Source organism: Columba livia, chromosome 3 (assembly GCF_036013475.1).
Source record: "Columba livia isolate bColLiv1 breed racing homer chromosome 3, bColLiv1.pat.W.v2, whole genome shotgun sequence".
Classification (NCBI taxonomy): domain Eukaryota; kingdom Metazoa; phylum Chordata; class Aves; order Columbiformes; family Columbidae; genus Columba; species Columba livia.
In genome coordinates, this window is record NC_088604.1 from 110364899 (window position 1) to 110390326 (window position 25428).

The 25428-nt window shown below is 44.9% G+C and overlaps 1 protein-coding gene across 14 annotated transcripts in view; it reads right to left on the minus strand.

Moving 5' to 3' along the window:
* Positions 1-1610: 1610 nt before the first annotated feature.
* The window catches only part of TTBK1 (tau tubulin kinase 1), a 134783-nt gene continuing 110965 nt past the window's right edge, over positions 1611-25428 (minus strand). For all 14 annotated transcript variants that reach the window (XM_065059044.1, XM_065059039.1, XM_065059040.1 and 11 more), the window contains 2 exons: positions 8251-9818; positions 1611-7144 (listed from right to left, as the gene is read on the minus strand). In XM_065059044.1, coding sequence (XP_064915116.1) covers positions 6712-7144; positions 8251-9818 — 2001 coding nt within the window. In that variant the 3' untranslated portion in view covers positions 1611-6711. The remainder of the gene's footprint in view (positions 7145-8250; positions 9819-25428) is intronic.

Here is a 25428-nt window from a genome sequence, read left to right on the forward strand (position 1 = left end):
ACCCTCAAAAAAACGCAGTAGAGAAATTGAGGTGACAACTGAGCAACAGGAGAATGAGCCTATTTCAGGAAGCCACAGAAGCTGACAGCAAGTTACTGGTAGACGTCTGCTGTGTGCCTGCAAGGTGGCTGCGAGTTTATGAATGTTTGGACAAGTAATGTGTTTGAGCCCCGTACTGCGTACATCAGGCTACAAACGACAACTGTCTCCTTGTAGGCTGTGTCTAGTCCTGCCTGCAGAATTTCCTGTGCTCAGTAAAGGTACCTAAGTGAAGGTGATGAAAGCGTATGAACTTACCAATTGATGAAAATGAGCCTTCACAGCTACCCTGTTCCCCCTTCCACCAGTCCTTCCCAAACTTGGTAAGAAACTATACTACACATACCTGGATGTGGTCTGCACACAATAGCCACCAGCCAACGTGCACATGGTGAAATTACTGTTGTAGGAGTGTAGTCATTATTACTAAAAATGAATCCTGCCAGCAATTGCTACCCTAAAGACAGGTAAATCCTCTCAGTTTTGGTCAGTCTGCTCCTCTAACAAATGTAAGAGTAACTTGCAAAATGCCTAATTGTGAACTACAAAGAATACTGTCCTTGCAGTGCAGATTGCCTGGCGCCAGCACAATTAGTTGAGTCTTAACATATATCTCAAAACGCTTAGCTAAAGTGTCCTTTAGCTGAACTTTGCTCATTCTATGCTCATTATAATAGTAAAATACACACCCCTAGACCTAAGCCCAGCCTGGGACCCTTCCTCAACAAGTATGCGTAGTGGTAAAACGATTATGTAACCAATATGCAAATGTGTAACCAACTGGCTCTTAGGACTTGCCCTGAGGGTGTGAATGTAGCAAAAACGTTTTGTATATAATGGCTTTTACTTTCCTTTCTGGTGTGCTGGCTTTATTTCAGCATCCAGACTTGCACAACTCTATAGTAAACACTGTCTTGTCTCTGTGTGCTAAATCTGGCTTATTTGCGTGCACGCTGGCTAAGAACCTTGGTTTTGGGACAACAAGAGCTGTCCTCAGCTTATATGTCAGACTGCCAAAGGGGATTAAAAGTCAAACCATGCCAAGTTACTGGTTTGCTTCTGTTCCACTTACAGCATATTAATGTACAGGTCCAACTGCTGCCCCAGCTGCCTGGTCTCAGCAAAGACTACAGATAGGGCCAGTAAAATATTGTAATGCTCCCAGTAGTGCTCAAATTTGGAAGACCATATAAAGCAGAAGAGTCCAGTCATGTAAAACACTGGCCCTGGCCAGCTCTGCAGTTCAGTGAAAATCCTCATGGACCAACCAGGTGTCGCTCCCGCAAACAGATGCACAAATGTTACTTGGATGTGACATCTAGGCTTCAGACAGCTCTAAGCTTTTGCATACCTATTTACATGCAAAAGGCAGGAGCCACATCATTGATGCTCCTCTTGAAAAAAGGGAAGGCTCCTCTTCCTTGCCAGATTGTGTTTTGCAGTTGATTGCAGCCAACTGAGTTGTCGTGATGTAGAAACCTAGAGACAATCCTTGCCAATGTCCCTTGGCAGCAATTCAGGTGGTATTTCTGTTTCACCTGGCAACACCAACAAATGGGAGAAGACACCAATGAAAAGGTAGACAGGTTTTTAATGGCATGATCAAGAATCCCCTTTTAAAAACAAAACTAATGACAACTGTGTCTGATATGAAGAAGAAATGGCTGCATCATTTATTTTATTTTTTAAAATGTGATCTGAACTTATGACAAATGGCAGGTGGATCTGTACACAGACAGGGCCTCTGTGATACATGCCAGATTTTATGGCCAAGAAATTTGCCATGCAATTGAACCGGATTATGGTTCCTTGGTCGCAGTTGTACATTCTGTTTGTAGTGTGTAAACATTCTCCAGCTGCTTTTGTAGAGAGATTTAGCCTTGGGAGCCAGTCACATTTCCAGGCAGGCAGTACCAAGGAGTGAAGTCGTGTTTCCAGGCCAAAAGACTTTGTCAGACTGTGCCAGAGGCAAAAGAAAATGGTGTGGGTGCACCAGATACAATGTTTCTGAGTGTAGAGTCACATGCTATCATGTTAAAAGGCAATATACAAAAATCATCTGTGTTTCCAGCTCCAATTCCTGTCCAGAGAAGCAGCAGCCCAGGTCCCAGAGCACAGCAGTGTTGCTGACATTGGTTTTCACACACACAGGACTCCTTGCCTAAAGCGTCGCGGTTCTGCAGAGCTCCTCACACCCTCTGCAGGCGACAGTTCAAGAGCCTCTGCCTTGCAGCCCTGCAGTCATTTAGCCAAGCGTTGAGTGAACATCAGCCGCTGCATCCTTGCAGCGACCCCGTGTCAGACCTCACCCCTGCAGCCTACTCTAGTTTAACAGCTAAGACGAGTTCTCACCTTGGTACCTAACAGGAACTCACCTCTGGATTTGTTGTGGCAGCTCCCTTCCTCCTTTTAGCACAGAGGGCATCATCAATACATACTTCAAACCTGTTTTCCAGACATTTGCAGCTCCAAAAATAAAAGGGATAATGTTCTTCCTTATAACCTAGAGCACCAGTCTGCATGGTAGAGGGTCTGCTGCATGAGTTGGTGGACAAGTCTGCCTCAAGCTTTGTAGAAAACCAGGAGTGCTTCAAGCCCCCAGCCAGAAAGGGACTGACCTGCAGGGAGTACACAGTGACTTCGAAGACAAGATCTGCTTGAGGAGGTAAAATCAGGGACCAGGGGAGAGGAGAGTCATGGTGTACAAACCACTATTATTTCATGGGATTCTGGCTATGCTTGGGGTCACGGTTCACCACAGCGTTGCAACCAGGGCTATTCTCTGGCCTCACAAAGATACCAACCCTAATGCACATGGAGATGCTGCCAACCCGCCTTCAGGCCAACTGGCTCTTCTGTTACAATCAGCATGGTCCCAGCCCCATGGAGCACAGCAACAGGCTGAAGAAGGGCAATACCACCATTCAGGGTTCTGCAGGAGACCATGGGAGCCGGCACACAGTGAGGCCATGGGCACCCACCTGGGACCAGTAGAAAGGGAAAAGGGCCTGTACAGGAGCCCAGCTCACTCCTTTGCATGCAACTGAGTAGCTGGCAAACAGAGTCAAAGGTGGTTGCAAACTCTCAGGTGCTTTGTGAAACTAGCCTAGTGCTGCTAGGGCATATGTATATAATGAGCGCTATTTATATTGTTATAACAATATATATGATATTCTTTACTTAGAAAGTGCTAGCAAAGTCTCCTGCCTCTCACATATTCCAAAGACAACTGACTCAGAAATGTTTGCTACTGAAACACAAAGACTCTCATCTCAACAGAGCATTTGCAGTATCTCATGATACCTGACAGTCCCAAAGACACTTCTGCTCCCAACACACGACCCTGAAGTGCTCCTCCTCTCTGTTCCTACCACTCATGTACATGTATGCACAGATGCAGGCACGGTGGCAGCCTGTCTCAGGGGTCACCTCGAAACGCACATGAGCACAAGCATCTGTGGTTGGCCATGACAGATTCTGCAGCAAACACACTCATGGGGAACACACATAGCGTCAGGCTCTTCACAGAAATTCCTGCAAACATGCAAAAGTGCTGAGAAGTCTGCTTCTCCTCCTCTTACCCCAGTTTCCTTTATTCTTCCTAGCCATTTTGTCTGCTTTGGTCAGCTCAGTCTTCTCTTTGATCTTCTCTTCTTTGCAGTGAAGCAAGGATGCAGCTAGACACCAACAGCAATGTTTGAGCAGCCTTGTGTTTCCTCAAGGCTTGACGGAGCTTGCACACTATGTTTCATGGGCAGGGAACAGCAGGGTTTTGCATCTCCTGCATTTCTGTGATGTGACAGCCCACCACGTCCTGTAATGCCATTCTGAATTGTCTGGCATACCTCAACCACTTAACCCTAACATCACAGGCCTTGTTCCCTGCTGTCCCTAAAAATGGTCTCCCATGTTTTCTCCACCTAGGGCAGGTGTCCTTCTAGCCTCCCTGCAAGGTGGGGTAAGAAGAAGAGAGGACCTGGAGGAGTTGTTGACCCTTATGCAGGCCAGTTTAAACAGTTATGTTAACAGAGAGCATCACTGCTGGTCCACATGCTTGCCAGAAAATCCCTCCAGAGAGACACGCAAGAGGAATGGGAACTTCTGCAAGCAGGGTGTGCTGTGCACCCTGATGTCAGGTGTACCATGGGTTCACACTCACCACTGAGCAACTAAGGGCAGAACCTTGAAAATCAGAGCCAGGGAGGAGATCCAGAGCAGCACCCACATGGCAGGGGCTTTCCTGTGTCCCTCTGCTGACACCTGAAATAAGGATCCAGGCACCACTTGCTGCAGCACGCTAACAGGGCTGTTAACAGGGGGCTTGCAAGCATCCCTGTGACCACGTCTGCCAGAATAATGCAGCTGTGTGGGACACCTCTTGTTACCAAATTCTTGAAATCCACTTGACTGGAAGAGCCCAGCACTGAAACTCCTGTAAAAATAACATCTGTGAAGGAATAAAAGAGGCAATGTGACACCCAACCAGGATCACAGCATCACTTGCTACTGGGAAGGAGAGCAGCTCTGGACACCCAAGCCTGTGGGACAGGCTCTGCAGTCAGGCTCTGCAAGAATTACCCTTAGGAGCCTTTCAGTAGTAACAGCACCTGGCACCTCCTGCACAGGCTGTCTGGGGAGGAATCATTGCTGCAGTCAGTCAGCTTTCACTTCCATCTCTTTCTCATCAGAAATAACTGAGGGAGCATGCTGCTTTTGACACACTCTCCTGCTCCCCTCTGTGCCAGGGAGAGCAGGGATGCAGGACTGTGCTGGATCAATGAGGCTGGTAGCACAACCACAAGGAGAGACAACTCATGCCAGGCCCAGATCTCTGTGGACCCAGCTGCATCATTAGCACAGCCCTGTCAAACAGCACTAGGAATAGATGATGTTTTCTGTGCTGGAAATAATTCACTGGCTTTCTGGAATCTGTTCAGATGTCCACAGAGTACCCTGTTCTCACAGCCACCCCATCACAGCTCTCATGCACCTTTCCAGAACAGTTCCTGTAGATGTAAAAAACTTCAGGATTCCTCAGATTCAATGGCCATCAGTGTGACTGTTTGTATATATGTTCAAATTAATCAAGGTTATTATTGTCCAGACACCTCTATCAAGCTTTGTGGTCTGCAAAGAGTAAATATGCAGCTGTGGGGATGGGTGTACAGAGCAGTCGTATTTTTGTTCTGCCTCAAGCAAAACCTCTTTTAGGCAAGTCAGTGGTGTGGAATCCAAAGTATTTGGGTCTGGAGTGTTTACCCCTGCGAGACATAGAGAAAATTTTGTGGCTACAAGATCTCACCAAGCTCAGACAGGTATTAGTCACCCTGGTTTTCATTTTCAAACATTCCTAATTAGTCTGGGGGCTAAAACCTTGGTTAATTTATTTCTAGCGGAACACTAAGCTTCTGCTCTGATAATATTACTTGAAGAATACAGCCCTTGCTTTTACATTTCCATTGTTGTGTGGAAGAGCTGAGCACTGGGAAACACATAAACGTGACCTCCACAACTCAACTCACTGTACTCTTAGACAGAAATGCACAAGGTTCCCATGGCATGCTAGCAAACCTCCTCAGAAAGCAGCAGCTTTTGACTGTGCTACAGGATAATTTCCCACCCTGCCCTGTAGCTGTCCAGCTGTGGCTGAAACCACAGTGCCAAAATTCACAAACACCAAGATCATGACAATAATAGCACAAGGAATTTAGGTGCAAGGGGCACCTAAGCCAAAGGCATCCAGTGACTACTCGCATCTTCAGCATGGAGCTGTGTTTGGTGGACTATAGTCCTATGGCACCAAACACACTTGGGTCGAGAGGAACCACTCATGTTGGGAGGTGTGGTCTCCACAGATCACAGTTTGGTATTGGAGACAGAAGCAGCTGCAGTGTGCTCCCTTCTACATCAATTAGCAAGCACTCTTGATTTCCCAGCAAGCTGCCCATACAGCCCTACTTCCGTCTAACTATTCACCACAGAGGAATCTACTGAAAGAGCAGCCGTGTTGCTGAGCAGAAATGCCAAATGGCCTCCTCTGTGGGACATACTGGAGCAGGTAGCAAGACCTGCCTGTCTCCTATTCTCACCTGCAGAGGCATCCCTGGAAAGAAGACCCCCTGCTCCAGCCTGCCCCTGCTCTTATCTCAGCACACAAGGATGCATTCATCCTTCTTGGCTAAGCTGGTGACAATCCTTTGCACTCAGGTAGATGGTGGCGGCCAAGGCTAGCATTTTCCCAGACACAAGAGAGGAGGGATCTGCCTGCAGAACAGGAGCCTTCCTGTCCAGCAGACCTTCCTCTCATCATCTCTGCTCCTCTTTCCAAAGCCAGGGTTGGTGTTGGTGACTGGTATTGCTAGAGAGAGGGGAATGCCTGGGGAGGGAGGGGACTTAGGCACCAGGCAGGCTGCCTGGGTTGCTGCTTGGTGCTGTGCATTAGCAAGCGTGAGCTGCAGGCTGGATGTCTCCCTTGAAGAAGGTTCTGTGGCTCAGAGGCTCTCAGACCCTTGGGAGCTGATCACAACTGTGTGGGGTGAGAGTGTGCGAAGCATTGAAGTACAGCTACTGCTATACACTCGTGGGTCCAGCATGGAAGGCTGTGCTGCAGCATCTCAACTGTATACTATATGCTGAAGTTACCCAGTCTGTTGGGCTGGCAGAAGAAGACCATTATCTGGCAGTTGCCTTACTCTCCAGGGACACTTGCTTTCCTTTGGTTGCTGGACTCTGAGTCTGGGTTTTTGCTCTTTGTCGTTTTTTGGCCACACCAGGAGAGGCCAGGGAATCCCCTGTCAGCCCCAGGGCCTGAGCTGCACGCTGGGGGGAAGGAGCAACTCGCTGGAGAGCAGTCCCTGGCTTATGCTTTTGGCAGGGAGAAGGGTTTTCCCTCCAAGGTGGCAGCAGGCTTCTGGGAGAAGCACTGGGGTTTCTTGAAGGAAGGACAGGGCTCTGAGGGGCTCTGAGGGGAGATCCACAGCTGGACCTCCATGAGCTGCTCCGTGGAGGAAGAGAAGTGGAGCTCAGCGAAGGAGGAAGCCGACTTTGTGTCTGTGTTGTTCGCTGCTCGTTTGGGACACTTCCAGCTGGTCTCTGTGCCTGAAGCCTGCAGAGGAAGAGAAAAGGGACGATGAAAGGGAATTTCTGAAAGGGGCTTAGGGTTCCTGGCAAGTGTGGCACGAATGTTGCTGAGCAATTATAAGAAGTCTCCAGCACCAGGATGACAGGAGTTTTGCTGTGAACAAGACAGGGAATTGGTTTGAACACTCGTGCTGTTAACTAGTGTTGGCCCTGATCCTCCAGTGCTCTCTGAGACAATGCACAGGCATGGTTTGGCCAATAGCACATATCTGTGACTCTTCTTGACATGCAGCATGGATGTAGCAACTTCTTTCAAGGTAGGAGGTACAACCTGGGAATGTGGGGATGAGCTGGATTGCACCAGCTGGCCTCTAACAGTAACTACTGGTAGATAAACCAACCCACAGGGATGCCCTCCTTTCACCACACATCTCTGAAAGAGCAGAATTTGCTGGACCTGTGGCAGAGCCACATCAGCAGCTCTGCTCCTGGGCTGGACCTCCAGACCCCAGTTCAGGAAGAAAAGCCAAACACTGCTGAATTCAGAAGGCCCACTTCCCCTTATATGTCTATGTTTACTTGATAGAGAACAAGGTACCTACAAAAAAATCCCAAGACATAGGGATATGTAGGAACTCAGACCATGTGGAGGTGGCCTGCGCTGTTCTGGGTCACTGACAGAGCCCATGCACGTACATTTCCCTCTCTCCACCTCTTTGCATACTGGCCATCTTCTGAGGCAATCACAACTGGCAGCCTTGCAGCCCTTGGAGCTCTAATCACAACAGCCAGGTCAGTCTCAACTGTGCCAAGTATGCTGCAAAACTGAGAGCTCAACATGGGAGGGCTCTGCTATTAGCAGGATCAGACCAAATGCAAGAGCTTGTGGAATGGAAGAAGGCCTCAAAGCCAGGGCAAGAGAAGAGGGGTTTGGCCCTTTGGCCAGACTGAGCCAAAGAAGGCAGACAGGTGGCAATTTCACACATCAGTGAGCTGAAATTACTGTAGGAAACAAGGATGGACCACTCATTCAAGCCAAGTGAAAGGTAAAGCAGTAGGAGGTGAGCAAAGTCCTGGCTGCAACTCCTTAACAAGTCCAACATTTTGCATTGCTTAGCATTTTGGTCTTACCTGTAGGCAACAGCTGCATCCTGTGGGGAGATACATAGCATGGCCATTGCAACAGCCATGGAGCTCTCAGACTTTGCTGCCTCTAGCGATGTTTTCACTGGTGTGATGGGCCGAGGAATTCTGCTCTTTGTGCTTATGCGTCTTTCTTCTTTCCCCAGGGGGGCAGCCTTCTCTTTCCCAGCCTTCCTTGGGACTGAGTCATCAGAGTCATGTGTGTCCTCCTCAGAACCAGTGGCTGAGAGGGTTTCTGAAGCCCGCTGCCTCTCATCGCTGGAGGATGCTGAGGAGGAGGCCCCTGAGGCCAGCCGAAGAAGGTGGTTTTGCCTCTTCTCCATCACGAGGCGAGCCAAGTCAGGTTGCTTTGCCCTCTTATAAAGCCTCTCTTTGGCTGAAAGTGATGTTGAAAGGTCTGAGCCAGTGTCCTCCTCAGAGAACAAAATGGGTATTCGACTTCTATATCTGGAACCAAGAGGCCTTCTGGGGCCTTTATGCTGTGTGTTGAAGAGGGTCTCTGCTCGTTTCAGGTGTTCTGCCACCAGTGCTGACTTCTCAAGGTCAGTATCCCTTGTCACCACCTTACCAGGCTCATCCAAATCCAGCAAGAGTGACACTTTGTCAAAGAGCTCTGGCTTGTCCTTGAGAGGCTTTGCTTCACCACTGGGAAGGGTCAGCTGCTCCCCTGCTGTTTCTGAGGTGGTTTCAATGTGATTAGCCGAAAGCACAGAGCTCTCCGTCTGTGCCCCTTCCAGTCCTGAATGTATGCTTTCATTCTCTATCTGCACCAGGTTGTCCTCCAGCTCTTCTTCAATAATGACCTCCTCAAACTGGCCCGGAGGGCAGTACTCCTCATGCCTCATCAGTTCACCACTGGAAGACATGACATTTAAGTGGGTCTTTTCAGCAATATGAACAAAGGTGCGCTCAACTTTGGTAAAGGGGGAGGAAGCTGTAGCCACTGTCACGGGAGGCTTTGGTTCAGATTTAAGGACTGAAGAGAGGGTCCCTGGCTCAGATACATCCAGTTGGCTACCCATAGGCTGTGGCCGCTCACTCTGAGGAGTCAGTGCAGCAAGAGTGCCCAGATCAACTTCTGGAGCCAAGTCTGTGGTCACTGGAGACTTTTTCAGATCACCTGGCGAAAATAGCACTAGTGTTTTTGAGCCTTCCTCCAGCTCCAGGTCCCCATCAGCAGTGGAAGCGCGACCCTTGGATCCCTTCTGGTCATCAGCCAGGAGTGTGGAGGGTGCACACTCCTGGCTGCGCTCTGTGCTTTTTTGACTCAGGTCACTGCTGGAACCATTGTGCATATCAATCTCATCCCCTTCCTCCTCTTCCTCCTCCTCGTCTTCTTCCTCCTCCTCCTCTTTTCCATTTATTTCCAGATAAGGTTCCAGAGGTTTGCAAGGGGCAGTCAAAACAACATTTGAGAAATCAACTTTCTTTATCCGCTGGGTTACCTTAGGCTTTTCCCAGTAGTCCGACATATCTTTTCTGAAGTCTTGATAAGGCAAACTTAAAGGCACTGCCTTGGGCAGACCATTCATTTCAAATGACTTCAGCATATATGCCTGCAAGAAGACACATGTGACAAAAGAAAAGGGTTAGTATTCAGACATAGCATGGACACAGACATCAGAATCAAGAGCAGTGGGAAGCAGCAGTCGAAAGGATCTAGTCCATGACACTTTCAAAATACATGCCTGAGCAGTGATCACTCAATCATTTAATTCATACAAACCTTAGAGAGATTCACAGATACTCATAAATGAAGGCAGAAAAACGTGCCAAAGGAGTTCCTTTGTTAGCAGTCTTTACCTGGACCTAAAAGAGATTTTTGCAAGCAATTCCTCAGGATTTTTTTCATGTTTACCAGTTTTCTTCAGTATTTATATATTCATTGCAATATTTAAATATTTACATATTCACTTCTTCCTTACTGGAACCATTCAGCAACTCTCATACCTAGGCCACGGTGAACTCAAGGGGCCCCTCAGGGCCAGCTACATTTGCTGATGAGTTTTCCATATTATCCACCATTGTCTTGGGGGCAACACCCTTGTAGTGATCCTGTGTTCCCCTCTACGCTATTCATCCCTCGCTCCTGCTCTCACATCCCTCCAGCAACTCACACTTCTAACTCTTACAGGCTCCTTCAGCTTTCACTAAAATGATTAGCAAGTTAAGTCATGAAAGCTGACATATAAAGTATCATTATTAGACTCTGGGGTGTCCAAAAATTAAAAGCAATGGGAGGACAGAACAGCTGGTCTTTCTTGAGTAGCAGTCTGTGGTGGAGAGTTGGCCCATAAGGTGCCAGGGGTAGGTTGTGAAATGATCACGATACCAACAGAAAAGCAGCAACTCACACACACATGCACACACTTGAACAAATAAGCAAAATAAGCAAAAAAACCTCAAAATAAAGAGGCAAAATGGCAAAATAAATGTCCATTGAAGTTTAGTCTAATTAACAATTAGTTGCAAATTAAAACCACAGAAGCATCACTCTGTAAAATGGATTAAAAAACCAAAACAAAACAAAAACAAATCCCAAAACATTTAAGTCACCCTTCTTTAAGAGGGCTGGGAAACAAAAGCCTCTCTGTAAACTCAACCAGTCAATAATGCATCATGTTACTTTTCAGTCCTAATTATGAACAGCAGGGCTCCAAACATCTGTGTTTGCAAGTGGCATTTGACAGTATCAGAGGCTACAACTAAACAAGCACCCATTTAACTACCTGGGCTACAGAGCTGCCATCAGCCAGCACATTCATCTGGCTATGGGAACAGAACATTTTGTCTCTGAGGGGGAAAAAAGCCCTCAATAGCTTTTCAGTCCAATGACACAATTTCAAATTGTGCTGTAAATCTGCATGTTGTTCTGTGCAGAGCAACTGCCTTATTAGTATGCCTGAAAAATGTAAGATCTCTATGTTCATGTATAACAGGGACATTTCAAATAGCTCAGTGGGCAGCATCAAGCTGTTATGCATGGTGAAAAATTGTTATCTATTTAATATTTCTTTTTATATCCTATAAATTAAAACACAGGCTGATGTTGGCAATGCCTCTGGACTCCAAATCATTGTCTCTTATTTCATTAAAGCTGAAGTCTGGTGCTGAAGATGACCCTGTATCAGCCTGATTTAGTCTTTCACTGACCCACTCTATCTTTTCTATTAGGATGACAGATTTGGGTCTTGAACTGGTAAGAGGGACTTACCACCCTTTGCAAAGGAAATTACCCACTTGACTTCCTCCCTCAGGCATTTTTTGGACATTAGCAGCCTAAAATTGGCTTCTGCCTGTTGGCTGGATGTGGTTTTCCCAGGACATATACCTGCAGTGCTATCCTGGAGTCTTAATCAGACACACTTCCTCAGTTGAACTGGGACCTGATTAAAGAAGCCCTGACCAACATCTTTCCTTGTGCTGAGCCTCCCACTGGAAAGAGTACCTGATCCCCAACAACAGTTCACCTGCTGCTCTACTTCATCCCATTTTCTAGATGCTGTGATTGATGGTACAGCTTTGTGATCGCTGTTTTCTCTGCATATGTAAACTTTCATACATCCCGTCAGCTCCTACGAGCTTGTGTCATCTCATCTACTTTCTGGTCAAGAAGAACTGAATCCAGTCCTGCAGTGTACATCCTCTGTAGGTCAGAAATACGGTTTATGTGTCCTGCAGTCTGCCCCACCAGCAGCCCTGTCTCCAGCAACCCCTCTTTCCTCAACAGCTCTTACCCTTGCAAGACATCAGAAGTTTTACTGAGATGAAATTCACACGAAGCAGTAAGATATGACACAGAGCTGGACATCATGATGTTGCTGTAATAAAAATAATGGTTCTTTCCTTCTTCTGCTCTGGTACCCCTTTGCTGTCATTCAGCTGTGCAGTAGATACCTTTCTAATCATCATGTACTTCCACCTCTGGCTGTACAAATTCTTTGTGGTATTTAGCAAATGAACTGCCCTTCTGTCTGTAATTCCCCATGTATTTTCTAGTTCCCTGCATGGACACTGCACCCTAAGCACAACAGTGATTGTTTGGCTTCTGCCTACCTGTGGGAGACTTGGACTGCTTAACCTGTTGCATGCAATACCCCAAAATTGTCAGAATGCATTCCTTAAAGAAGCCGGAAGCTGTTGTTGTTTTGCTACTGAAAATGCACCATGGAGAAAATCTGAAGAGCATAAATATGCCAAAAAATATGGAGGACAGAAGTTACCTACAAACCCAACTAAAAGGAACTTTGTTGAAATGCTGCTTGGATCAATTATTAATTTAACACATATTTTATTACCTTCATTGCTATCATCACCTGAGGCTGTTAACAAGGAAGAATGTCCTAGGGCATCAAAGTATGAGATTGGCTTCACTGTTGAGTTAATGTAATCAGCAGCTAGCTGTAAGCAAACACCCTGCCAGACCAGGTGTTCCCAGTTTGTCCTCTCTTGGCTGTCATCATGTGTCTTCTGTACTACAGGTCACTCAGCTGCTCTAGGACTTTTTCCCAAAAGCTGGAGAAGAATTTTTCTGTTCTGCTGTGCCAGTGGGGAGGAACTGTGGGAAGATGCCAGAAGATCAAGAGTGGAGAGTCTTAGCTTGCATCTTAAAATTGTAGAATAAAAAAGGTGTAAGGAATCTCTGGAGGTCTCTGCTCCAACCACCCCTCAAAGCAGGACTAATTCAGAGATGTCTGCTCCAGGCCCTGTCCAACTGAGTTTTGAGTATCTTCAAAGACGGAGATCTCACAACCTCTTTGGGACCCTGTCCTAGAATCTGAGGCTTTTCATGCTGAAAAAGTTTTTCTTTATGTCTAATTTCTATGTCTAGTTTTCCTTTTACCCAGCTTGTGTCCATCACATCTCATCTTTTCACTGTGATCCTCTGAGAAGAGTCTGGCATCATCCTTCCATCAGGTAATTCAAGGAAAAAATAAGATCCCACCCCAACCCTTCTCTTTTTAAGGCAGAACAAATCCGACTCTCTCAGCCTCTCTGTATGTCATATGTTTCTAGTTCCTAATCATCTTGGTGGCCCTCTGCTAGGCTCACTCCACTATGAGAAGGAACTATGCCATGAGTTGAGGCAACCATCCCATTTTAAAAAGCTACCAAGACTGTGAGTGGGCAGAGCTACCCTGGATCTGGACAAATCTGAGTCAAAAAGACTGCCTTTACCTATAGCAAGCTCTGATCTCTACCTATGTTCCTCACTTTCTCAGAAGACACATTTGCCTGTCTTTGGGCAGTGAACCATTTTTTTCCAACCTGCTTGGGCTTAGATCTTAACTCCTGGGTCTCTTGACTCCCCGGTCAATTGTCCAGGAATGCATATGTCTGTTAATTCGTCTGAGCATGTGTGCCCCACAAAGTCTCTGCATTTCACATCTGTAACACTCTGTCTTTTCACTGAATTTAAATTAAATTTGGCTAGTAACTACTTTGGGCAACAATATGTATTTGGAAGGCAATAAATATGCCTGCTTTGCACAGAGGCTACAATTAGAATATGAAGAGGAAGGAGAGTCAGGAGAGAAAAAGATCTACCTGCTTGTATTTGGTAGAGGCAGAAACCAGAGCCTTCAAGTCCATCTCTGTCGCCGTGCTCATGAGCAGCTACATGGAGTCTGGGGATTTGTCTTTAAACTGGTGGGGTTTCAAATTAGCAGGATCATTGGCAACAGGACATCCTCAGAGGAGACTTATACTACCCAATATGGCAGCTGGAAAGTTTCTACATCCCAGTGATGCTGCAAATACTGCAAAAATCAGCAAAGGTGCAATCTCTACGGAATTACAGAATAGTTGGGGTTCAAAGGGACCTCTGGAGATCATCTAGTCCAACCCACCTGCTAAAGCAGGTTCAGCCAGAGCAGATCACACAGGAATGTGTCCAGGTGGGTTTCGAATGTCTCCAGAGAAGGAGATTCCACAACCTCTCCGGGCAGCCTGTTGCAGTGCTCTGTCACCCTCAAAGGAAAGATGTTTCTCCTCATGTTTAGATGGAACCTCCTATGTTTCAATCTGTGCCTGTTGCCCCTCATCCTATTGCTGGGCACAACTGCAAAGAGTCTGGTCCTATCCTCTTGACACTCATCCTTGAAATATTTATGAGTATAAATAAGGTCCCCTCTAAGCCTTCTTTTCTCCAGACTGAACAGACCCAGATCTCTCAGCCATTCCTCATAAGAAAGAGGCTCCAGACTCCTAATAATCTTTGTAGCTCTCTGGTGGACTCCCTCCAGTAATTCCTTGTCCTTCTTAAACTGGGAAGCCCGTAACTGGCCACAGTACTGCAGATGTGGCCTCACCAAGGCAGAGTAGAGGGGGAGGAGAACCTCCCCTGACCTGCTGGCAACACTTGCCGCAGCAAGTTTACAACCATGCATTAGAAGTTCCCAGGTCCCCTCGTCCCCAAGAATGTAGCCAGATGTGTTCTTCTCAGACAGCAGCACGGAGCAGACTCATGCTGGTGGGTTCAAGAGCAGTACCAGCATCCAGGTTGTTAATATGCTCTTCTGTGTCCTGCCTCATGCCAAGTCACACACACTCTGCCTAGGTCCCTTTAGCAATATGGAGTGATGACAGCACTTGCCATGCCTGTATGGCTTTCTGGTGATCTTACAACTCTTGAATGCATAGAGAAAAGACCCTATAGCTTGTCTGTGCCTACACCCCCACAGCAGAGCAGTCTGTGGCACCGCACAGAGTGGGCCTGGCGTTCACCAGAAAAGCCTGCCGTCTCCAGAAGCTCTGCACTGACATGGGGGAAAGGGAACAGTTTCTCAGGTGAGCCTAATCAATTTTCTCTTAGACTGTAGAATTTCAGATTATTTTTTTTCTCCCATCTCTTGGTTTTAAACATTTTAAATGCAATAATTTGTGAAACAAAACCAAAACCAAAGCAAACCAAACCAAAACAACAAAACTAAAAAAAACCCAAACCAAACAAACAAACAAAAAAACCACCTGGTACAAGAAAGAGATCACAACACTTGGCTAACATAAAACTAGGAAATACTGCATCTGTTCCATCTACCATTCTGTTTCAGACCTTGTTCTAAATCATCTCTCAGCCAGCGGCATCCATGGCACATCATCCATGTGCCAGTGGCATGGATGGCTGTATGGCATCCATGCATCCTTCCACAGTGTTTCAAAGATGCACATGTCCCACATACCAACAGTCTAACAGAAGCAAACCAAAATGCACTTTAAGGTGTTTATCACAGAGGAGATGGGCTTTGGACCCTGCTAGAGGCAGACTCGGAAGAATCCTAACTCTCCATACAATTCCCAGGAGAAAAAAGAGACTCACACACTGTACAATCCTGTAAGTCAGAGACCACAACCAAATCCCAGCTCTTCCTCCCAGGCCGTCACCTGCCTGCACAAACTGCTTTCTGTCTGTGAGGAGTTGGGGTGTTGTACTTCTTCTGCAAGCGGGAAGGTTTCCACCACCCTTTCCACAGGTACCAGAGCCTTTGCATGCACCTACTGCCTGCAGCCTCCCTCTCCAGCCCCTTTCAGAAAAACACTGAATTAGTAACTGTGCAACTCACACCAAAGCAGACAGGGTCTGTCACCATGTCTCCTCTTCCAACCTGATGCCAGACAGACCAACAGCAATTGGGGTTGGACCACATGCCGCTCTACAGTGGCGACTGCTTTCAGATGTGATTCACAATGAAAGCAGCATGGTCAGATCCACTGAGCAGCCTAGGCAGGAGAATGTTACTTGCAGGACAACCACAATTTTGCAACTGCCTCCCTGGGGCTTCGGGGAGTGGAGGGGCTGGAAGTTTACCAGATGTTCTTAAATGCCTTGTCAAATGGCTGATGGGAGACAGCCGTCCAGCCACCCTGTGCTGACCATGCTGCCAGCCAGTGGAGGATGCTCAGTGGAAGAAACCAAGAGAAATGTGATAAACTGTTTCTGCTGCGTTCATAGGTGTTGAATTGTACTAGCTTAAGTTTAGCCAGTTTGGATGCTGGTAACCATCAAGGCAGAGCTCTAAAAACTTTCATAAGTTCGGGCTAGTTGTAACCTGCTGCTGTGATATGACTGGGTTCAAGTGAAATTGATACTAGCCTAAATTTATGTAAATTGAATTCACAGTGTGGCCTTCCCAAAGTACATTAAATACATCTCCAACAGTCACAGAACTTTGTTTCTATTCCCAGATCTGTCTTAACTGCGAGTTTTCAGCGATCACATTAGTAAACAATAATAAAACTCTCTCTGTTCTACCAGAGCTCTTTCATATTCCTGCCTGGTGCACCCAAGGATAAGCAGGGGAAAACTGCCCAGAGCTGGAAAGCAAAGGGAGCAGAAAAACAAAGCAAGAAAGCAAAAAAAAACCCAGCCATCACCAAGGTGCTGCCTTTAATTCTTTAATAAGGTTTTGGTAGTATACAAGGGGTTTTTTTTCTTTTCTTTCCTTTTTTTTTTTTTTTTTCAGATTGTCTGGATTAGCATACATGGATTTAAAAAAGGCACAAAATCCATTGCACAGCTTCTGTTTGTTTGTTTGTTTTTGATTACATTGCCTGTTCATTGTAGTTTCAAGTGTAGGATTTTACAGTACTATGCAGCATTTACAGCATGGTCTACATACAGGTAATCAATGCATGCATTTATACAGGAGACAGAATTAAAATTCTCTCTCAGTATTTCTATATACACAATCGTACAGTGTTTTTCTTCTGAAAAAAAGCTTTAAATTGGTCTTGCATGCTCAGTGTGCAAAAAGAATTAATGCAAGCATATATTACAGTGTTATTGCAGTACAAAAAGGGGTTGACCTTAGGCTCTAAAGGGATTAGATATAGGAAGAATAAAAAGACTCAAGGAAAATAAGCTTTGGATCCCTTTAGTAAACTACATCCTTCCAAATGGCTCCCTACTCAGCATTGCCTTTAAAGCTACAGCAGGCTGCTTCTGCTCCATCTCCCTCCTGCCCTCCCCCTGAGACAAACTTCCACAGGTTCTTCAAATCTTCTGTCTCTAACAAACTGATGAGGACTTCTGGCAACTTGAGGAAGCCCTTCTGCTGTGCCTCCCAAGCCTGGAGACCTGCTTGAAAGGGACTTTCCTGAGATCCTCTGCTTCAAGCAAACTCAACTCTCAGCAGATGAAGTTTCTCAAGCAAGCCAGGAAGTACAACAGGTTATATACAGCTTTTGTCTCCTCTCAGTAAAAATTACTACAGAAACCCACATTCAGCTCCTACTTGAATAGCAGTTGGATAAATATGGTTTGGACTACCTCCTGTTTAGCAGCAACAGAAGTCTAACAGGTAACACAAGGTAATGCAAAGGAAGGATATGCTCGTCCCTGAGATTCTTCATGGGAGCTGGAAAGTCTGAGAAGCGGAAATCAAGTTCCCAATATGACGTTAATTGTTCTATTGGGAATGGGAAGAGGCCTTAGTCCTGAGAGATGCAGACGACACACAAACAGCAAGAGCCGTAGTTCGGTCTTCCCTGTAGCAGCTTTGATTTGGATACTATCAGGACCTTAGCATATCCTGGAAGTGACATTATCCTCTGCCAACATAGACTAAGCTTTTTTGGGACTGGGAGATCTGGCAGGATTGACAACAGTGAACGGAAAAAAAAATATAATCTGAGCTTCTGAAGAAGCTCTTTCTTAAACCAGTTTTAGATGAGGTAAAAGTAGCAGGGGTCTTAGAGCTGCCACACTTGCTTGCAGGATCTCTGTTGTTCCAAGAATCAGCACCATAAATGTCAGAGAGATGTTCTTCTTTCCAGCGTTTTACCATCAAACACTGCATAGCCTTTCCCTCTTTTTTTTTTTTATCCGAGGTCAATAGGACAGCCGAGTCCTATGCTGGTTAAGTGTCCCTCCCTATTTGTGCTTTTGTATGTTGTTAGGTTTGTGCCAGTTTTCCTAGCGTCTTGACCAGAAGCAAGAGCTCTGTAATGTGGTACGCCTGCCACTTAGCTTCCCACCTCTGCACCCACGACTGTCTCCAGCAAGAGTCAATGCAGAGCACCTTCTCTGAGCAGACACGAGCAAAGTGGAAGAAAATGATAATCCAAAAATTGTTCTAGTCCCTAATAGTAAAGGCAACTTAATAGCAGCAAGAAAGAAGAAGCAGCAGCAGATTCCGAAAGCTAAACATCTTCCTTAGTCATAAAAATAACCAGAAGTCAGCAGTGCTGAATAAGAACCTGATCTGGCTTTTTTTTTTTTTTTTTTTTTTTTTTTTTTAAGAATGATCAAGCTGAAGGGGCAAGAGCCCCACAGAAATCCTCCTTATCTGACTTGTTCAGAGGAAATCTGCCATTACTGTGTTCCACATTGCCAGATCATTAATTGCACTCGTAATTAAACTGAGAAACTTGTTGGAGTTGTTGGAGGAAGCCCTGGGGATTCTTATGAGGCAAGTGCACAAGGTGAGGTAACCAACTTGAAACACTCTGCATATGAAAAAAAACCCTCCAAACATAAAACCATTTTCTTTTCAAACACTAAAAGACATGCAAGTGAATGTAAAATGGGATTGCTTCCAATCCCCAGGTTACACGGTTAGCAGCTTGTTCAAAATGTACATTCATTGTAACATCATTTTTTCAATACAAAGGAGTTGCAATACATCAGATAATACTTAGAAACATTTCCCAGAAATTAATCTTTGCACTGTCCCATGGAACTGCAAATGTGTATGTTATAGCAAACCAAACACAAAACATATGATATAAAAATGCAACAAAAAGGAAGATAGTACTGCAGTGATCAGTCTTTACAGATTTTATTTAATGTTTTAACGTTACCCAAAATAGGCGTTTGCATACTAATAAATTATGTCCTAAGTGGCAGCACCATTCCTATCGCCAGAATACTCTGCCACCAGCAGATGGTGAATGGAGGGATAGGTATGCTACAAGACACTGAATTAAGAAAAGTGGGCTGGGCCAGGTTGCCAAAATCAGATCTGCAACATGCAAAGGATGCCAGGTGTGCCATTTGAACCAGACAACATGATAATTTCTGTAACTGATTAAGATTTGTTCTTTGCAATAGACTTTTGAGTACTTGGATGTGTGCAAAGTGGCCCATTACCAGCACAGGAAGGTTTCTTTAAGGCATGACCATGCATGGCCATTTGTATTCCATGTGTGGGTCATGAACACATATAAACACACATACAACCAGAAATGGAAGCTCTGGTAAAAAGCATCCTGACACCACCCTGGGGACAACAGTGAAACCAGGAAACACATCTGGCTTACTTTGGTCAGCTTCTCCAGGAACTATCATCTCCTCCAGTCACTCTGGGGAAGGGCTGGCAACTACAAGGGAAGCGGGTCAAGAAGAAAAGCACACCATGTTCTCCAGCTGAGAAATATCCAGGGCAATTTATTCACTATAAACACTAACAGGATCCATGATTTTCAAGGCTTCAGACTTTGTCTGCCAGGAAATGCAATTTTATTTTCTTCAGCTAGCCTCTTTGAAGCCATCTGTTACTGCCAAGCAGAGATATATATGATAGTGATCTCCAAATAGTTCTTTCCCATTTGTCACAAAAGGAAAAACAGAAAAGGTAAAATAAAAATAATAGTTTCTCTTTTGAGTAGATTGGGATAAAAGAGCCCTTTCTTATTCAATGTGAGAGTTGCGAAATGGTCTCAGCTCCAGGTAAAGTTCTGAAAGTGGCGTGAATAAATCTCCACTGACAACCATTAATAAAATGTGTCATTCATCTAACCCAGCAGTTTGCAATAAAAATAAATTAATTAATTGACACAGTATTATGTTGCTGTAATATGAATGTAGCCTAAGGAGGAGATGCTAAACCCTCTGGACAAATATGGCGAGTATCTGTCATCAGTCCCTCCAGATGAGCAGTAGAAAATCACCTTCTATATTCAGGAATAATCTTGTACCACTGCCAAGCACTTAAAAATTCCATATATACACATCATGGAAGATTAATCGATGGAGGTGTGAGAGGGAAGGACATTAGAAAATAGGAAAAGGATTGAACATATCATTTCATGCTTTCTGATCTTCAGTCTCATAGTGCATCCTATTGTTGAGCTATTTTACAAGACTAAACTAGCAATGTTTATATTTTCTTGCCTTAATTTATTTACATAGAATCACAGCATCAGATTCAAATAGTGCATTTTTACATAAGAGAGCAAGTGAAGTTCCTGGTGATTTGCAGTGAAAGAAATGCCTGTATGACATTTGTTTTATTTGGTATATAGGTCCCACCCACTGTCCTGACAATTTCCAGATCATGAAATAATATTCTGCCTCCTGAAATTCTCTCTGTGCAATCAAACTCTCATATCTGGCCTCATCTTTACATGTTCTGAAAAGACTTTATTTGCCACTGACTTCCTCTATTGGTCCCGCATGTCAAACAGGAGCTAAGTGACTCACAGAAAAATAAAGCACACAAGCTCACAACAAGAGAAGTGGTGTTTAACCAGCTGTTTACATGGTTTGCAATCACAGACGGCAGCTGTGTATTAACTGAAAGAGCATTGCCAGTTCCCTACATTCAGCTGCTCATGGACACAATAATTTTGAGGAGTTTGATGAGTCCTAAGGATTCCAGGATTTGAAACTTGTGAAACTGTCCTGCAAATGGATAGTGTCTTCCACTGTCATCTTTGAAACCAAACTGCCTTTAAACAACATGATCACTATTCTTCACACAGACTCCACGTAGAGCTGAGGCTGCTCCAAGTGCCAAAATGTGCCATTTTCCACTGTTTCCTCCAAGGAAATCAGAGGGAGGGAAAGCAAGAGGCTGATCAAAGTTCTACAGGGACTGTATGGTGCAATAAATGGCTATGAAGTTGGTGAAGGTTTTGGAGGGGAAGCCATATGAGGAACAGCTGAAGTCACTTGGTTTGTTCAGCCTGCAGAAGAGAAGACTAAGAGGAGACCTCATCACTGCCTACAGCTTCCTCACAAGGGGAGGAGGAGGAGCAGGCACTGAACTCTTCTGTTTAGTGACCAATGACAGAACCCAAGGGAATGACAGGAAGATGTGCCAGGGGAGATTTAGACTGGACATTAGGAAAAGAGACCACATCTGGAATATTGTGTCCAGTTCTGGGCCCCTCAGTTCCAGAAGGACAGGGAACTGCTGGAGAGGGTCCAGCGTAGGGCAACGAAGATGATTAAGGGAGTGGAGCACCCCCCTTATGAAGAAAGGCTGAGGGAGCTGGGTCTCTTTAGTTTGGAGAAGAGGAGACTAAGGGGGGGCCTTATTAATGTTTATAAATATATAAAGGGTGAGTGCCATGAGGATGGAGCCAGGCTCTTCTCGGTGGCAAACAATGATAGGACAAGGGGTAATGGGATCAAGCTGGAACACAAGAGGTTCCACTTAAATTTGAAAAAAAACTTCTTCTCAGTGAGGGTGACAGACACTGGAACAGGCTGCCCAGGGAGGTTGTGTAGTCTCCTACTCTGGAGACATTCAAAACCCACCTGGACATGTTCCTGTGTGACCTCACCTAGGCGTTCCGGCTCCAGCAGGGGGATTGGACTAGATGATCTTTTTAGGTCCCTTCTAATCCCAAACATACTGTGATACTGTGACAAGGTTCTTCACCCAGAAGGTGGTGGATATGTCCTCAGGGAGGTGTCACGGCCCCAAACCTGACAGTGTTCAAGAAGAGACTGGACAACACCCTCAGACACATGGTGTGAACTGTGGGTTTGTCCTAAGCAGGGACAGGAGTTGGACTCAATGATCCTTATGGGTCCCTTCCAACTCAGGACATTCTATGACTCTATGAACGTGAGATATGCAATGCACAGGAAACTGGTGTGGGAAGCAAGCCTCGTGTATTCTTGGAAACGGCAAAAGCAGGAGGTAATGCAGGTACCGAGGGATGCAATAAGGATGTGAGTGATAAGACATCATGAATGGCAATGGAGGTGAACCTCAGGGGCAGGTGAATGTGTGGAGTGGGACACACACTGGCAAGTGGAGTGGAGTAAAAATAATGTTGTGATATGGGGAAGGGCCAGGACAAGCAAAGGAGAACAAAGAGGCAACTAGATCTAAGAGATCTTCTCAAGCACCGAGGTGAAGATGAGGGGGTTCTGCTTCCTTGACACATTGTATGTGAAGCCTACCAACATAAGCTAATTGGGTGGCAGCTGAGCAGCAATATCTCTGCTCATGGATATGATCCCAAAGCTAGATGTCAGCCATTCCTGGAGTGAGCTGCCTTACCTCAATTCAGTCTGGAGCCTAGCTGTCCAAGCACAGCTTCTTCATCCTGGGCTGGCAAGATGGCAACTGCCAACATCCTTCACAGCTCAGGTTGTGCCTACTGCCTCAACGCACTGGAAGGGAAAAGCTGCCCTTAAACTCCCACCCTCAGCTGAGTACCTAGTAACTGAAAAGCAGCTAGAGAAGCTTCCTATATATTCCTCAAAAGCCATTTGGACACAGGATTTGAGAGGTGGGTCGATCTGCCTCTGTTCTTGGGGACTCTTAAAGAATCACCACATGAACTACAGGGAAAGAGCTGAAGGAAAGGTCTGGGAGTCAAAATCTGTCACTTGAAAGGAAAGCAACAGTCCAGGTTGGAAGCCTCTAGGAAACACCAAGACTTAGCCCAACAAATACAACCTTTGAACCAGTTCATCCCCTTCAGAGCAACAGAACTGCAGCAGCCTTGACCACCACAATGTCCAGATTGAGACTCACAACCAAGATAAAGAGTGGAAGAGCAAGAGAAGCTTTTCATTATGAAGAGGTAGCGCAGGACTGGGATTATATCACCTATACTGCTGTCTGACAGGGCATTTCTATTCTATTTTGTCATCAAAAGTGACTTCACACAGTGAAAGAGGAGAAGCAACAAAACTCTTCCACTTACCTGCCCCTCAAAACTGGCAAAAAAGTATGAGAATGGCAGACGAAGTCAGGTTCATACTAGGGACTTCATCAACATGGGTATATCAGCAGGATACTCCTAATGCAGATGCACTGGCATCTGCAAAATTGCACCTTTTTCATTATAGCCTATTTTCACCCATCCCCCTCCCACCAAAATGTGTGCTAGCATAACTACATTTACCCCATCCATGCCAGCTTAATCCACATTTTCACAGAAATCACCTCTCTGTAGTTCCTTCCTGTGGAAAGGAGGCCAGGGAGAGAGTGATACATCGGAAACATCTCCCATTCTGCAAAGAAAGTGAAAGGAGCCAAGAGACCAAGATATAAAAATATGGCTTTTGTATGTATATACAACTGATGTGCATTTGCTCACTGAAGTAGAACAGGAGATCCCAGCAACAGATACCTGTCCTGATGCTAATGATCTCTGTATCATAAAGGAGTGGCAGATGCTCGTTTCAATCCTCATTTTGCATTCTGACAAGAACAAGTGCTATGTACAATGGGAAGTAAAGACAGGAACATCTCTTTCAGGATACAAACCCTGTTCTTGGACCCTTCTGATAAACACAATTTGTCTACAAATCTGATGCTGAAATTTTATTTCACTAGTATTGATTTACGCTGACTTACCCCAGCAGAAGCACTTCAGGAACCTTACCAAACATAAAAGAAACTAGTGCAACTCATGTTTCAGCCCATAACCCCATGACAATTTTTCCTGTTGACAGCCATCCATGGGTTGTTTTTTTCCCTGCTGACCCTGGCTTGCCAGTGCTGTTGCTTGTGCAAATGGAGGATGAACCAAAGCAGGAAATGAACCAAAGCTGAAAACAACTTTCTTTCTCTCTGTGCAGGTCCATGCAGCCATATGAACACTGGCACAGGGGAAAGGGCTGGATGGGATGGGGTGGACGTAGGAGGGCACCTCTTAAAGAACCAACACTTTTGTTCTCCTAACTTGACCACGAAAGCATAGCCTTCAATGGGAAATGACTGATTGCCACTTCCTTTTTTTTTTTTACAACTGATTTTGGACATATTTACATTTATATTTGCAGTCATTATAAATGAAACACAATAAATAAATGCAATATAAATGTAATCTACAGAGTTTTTTTAGAATTGCACTGCAACTAGTTTTAATATTAATTTATTACTTTTCCATATATATAAAAAAGATAGCTATTTTCACATTTGTTTAATTTGCCAACTGTTCCTCAACAATATGTGGATTCCATAGTAATCATTACAATATTAGAGGAAGATGTTAAAAAAGTCTGCAAATTGACTATTGTAACATCAGGATTCCAGCCCTTAGCACCAATTAATTTGTTCAGAATTGAATTGTGAAAGCCATATTGACCATGAAATAAAACTTTCCGTAAAACCTAGGTGACAGCAACATGTCCAGTTATTCTGGTATACAGCCCAAATTGGATAGTTTAACAGGATTGCTTTAGAAATCAATATCCCACCTTACAGAATCTGAACGGCAAAGAATTCAGTGTCTTTTAATAATGTATTTCAGCTGTTTACCACCCACTTGCATCTTTAAAACAAGCATCCTAATTCTAGTTTGACCTTTGTTTGTTTATCTTCCAGCAACTAGACCCATATCTTTGCCTGGCAGATTAAAAAATGGTCTTGCACTCTTCAGGTAACTCTTAACACCAGTCATGTCACTTTCTAGTTTTGTCTTTAATGACAGACTGCATTTCTTCACGCTCATTCTACAAGGCAGGTTTTACAGAATCAAAAAATTTTTGCATCACTTCTTCTTTTTTAGGTTTTGAAAATATTTTTTAAAAAATTTCCATACAAGACTCGGATACGATGCCTGGTAGAGAGCTCACCAGTATAAAAGAACTCCTCTCTGCTCATATCTTAATTTTCCTGCTTATACATATATATATATATATATATATTTGTTTTGTTTTGTTTTGTTTTTGCTTTAGCAACATAATGAGAACTTACACGCAGGTAATTTTTTCCAGTAACTCCCACTTCATTTTGGGAGACAGTACCTCCCAGGGCACAGTTTCTCCCACTCTGAGTGTGTGACCCATATTCTTTGTACTCAAAACATGACCTTGTCCCTGGCTAAATGCAATAATTAGTTTGAATGCAAGCAACTCATCAAATGATCCAGAGCTGTCCTGCATTATTTTATGAAGCCACCCATTTTCCTGCCACTGCGAACTTTCTCCTTAGTGATTTCTTTTCTCTTCTTGACAACCATCAAAGGCACAGA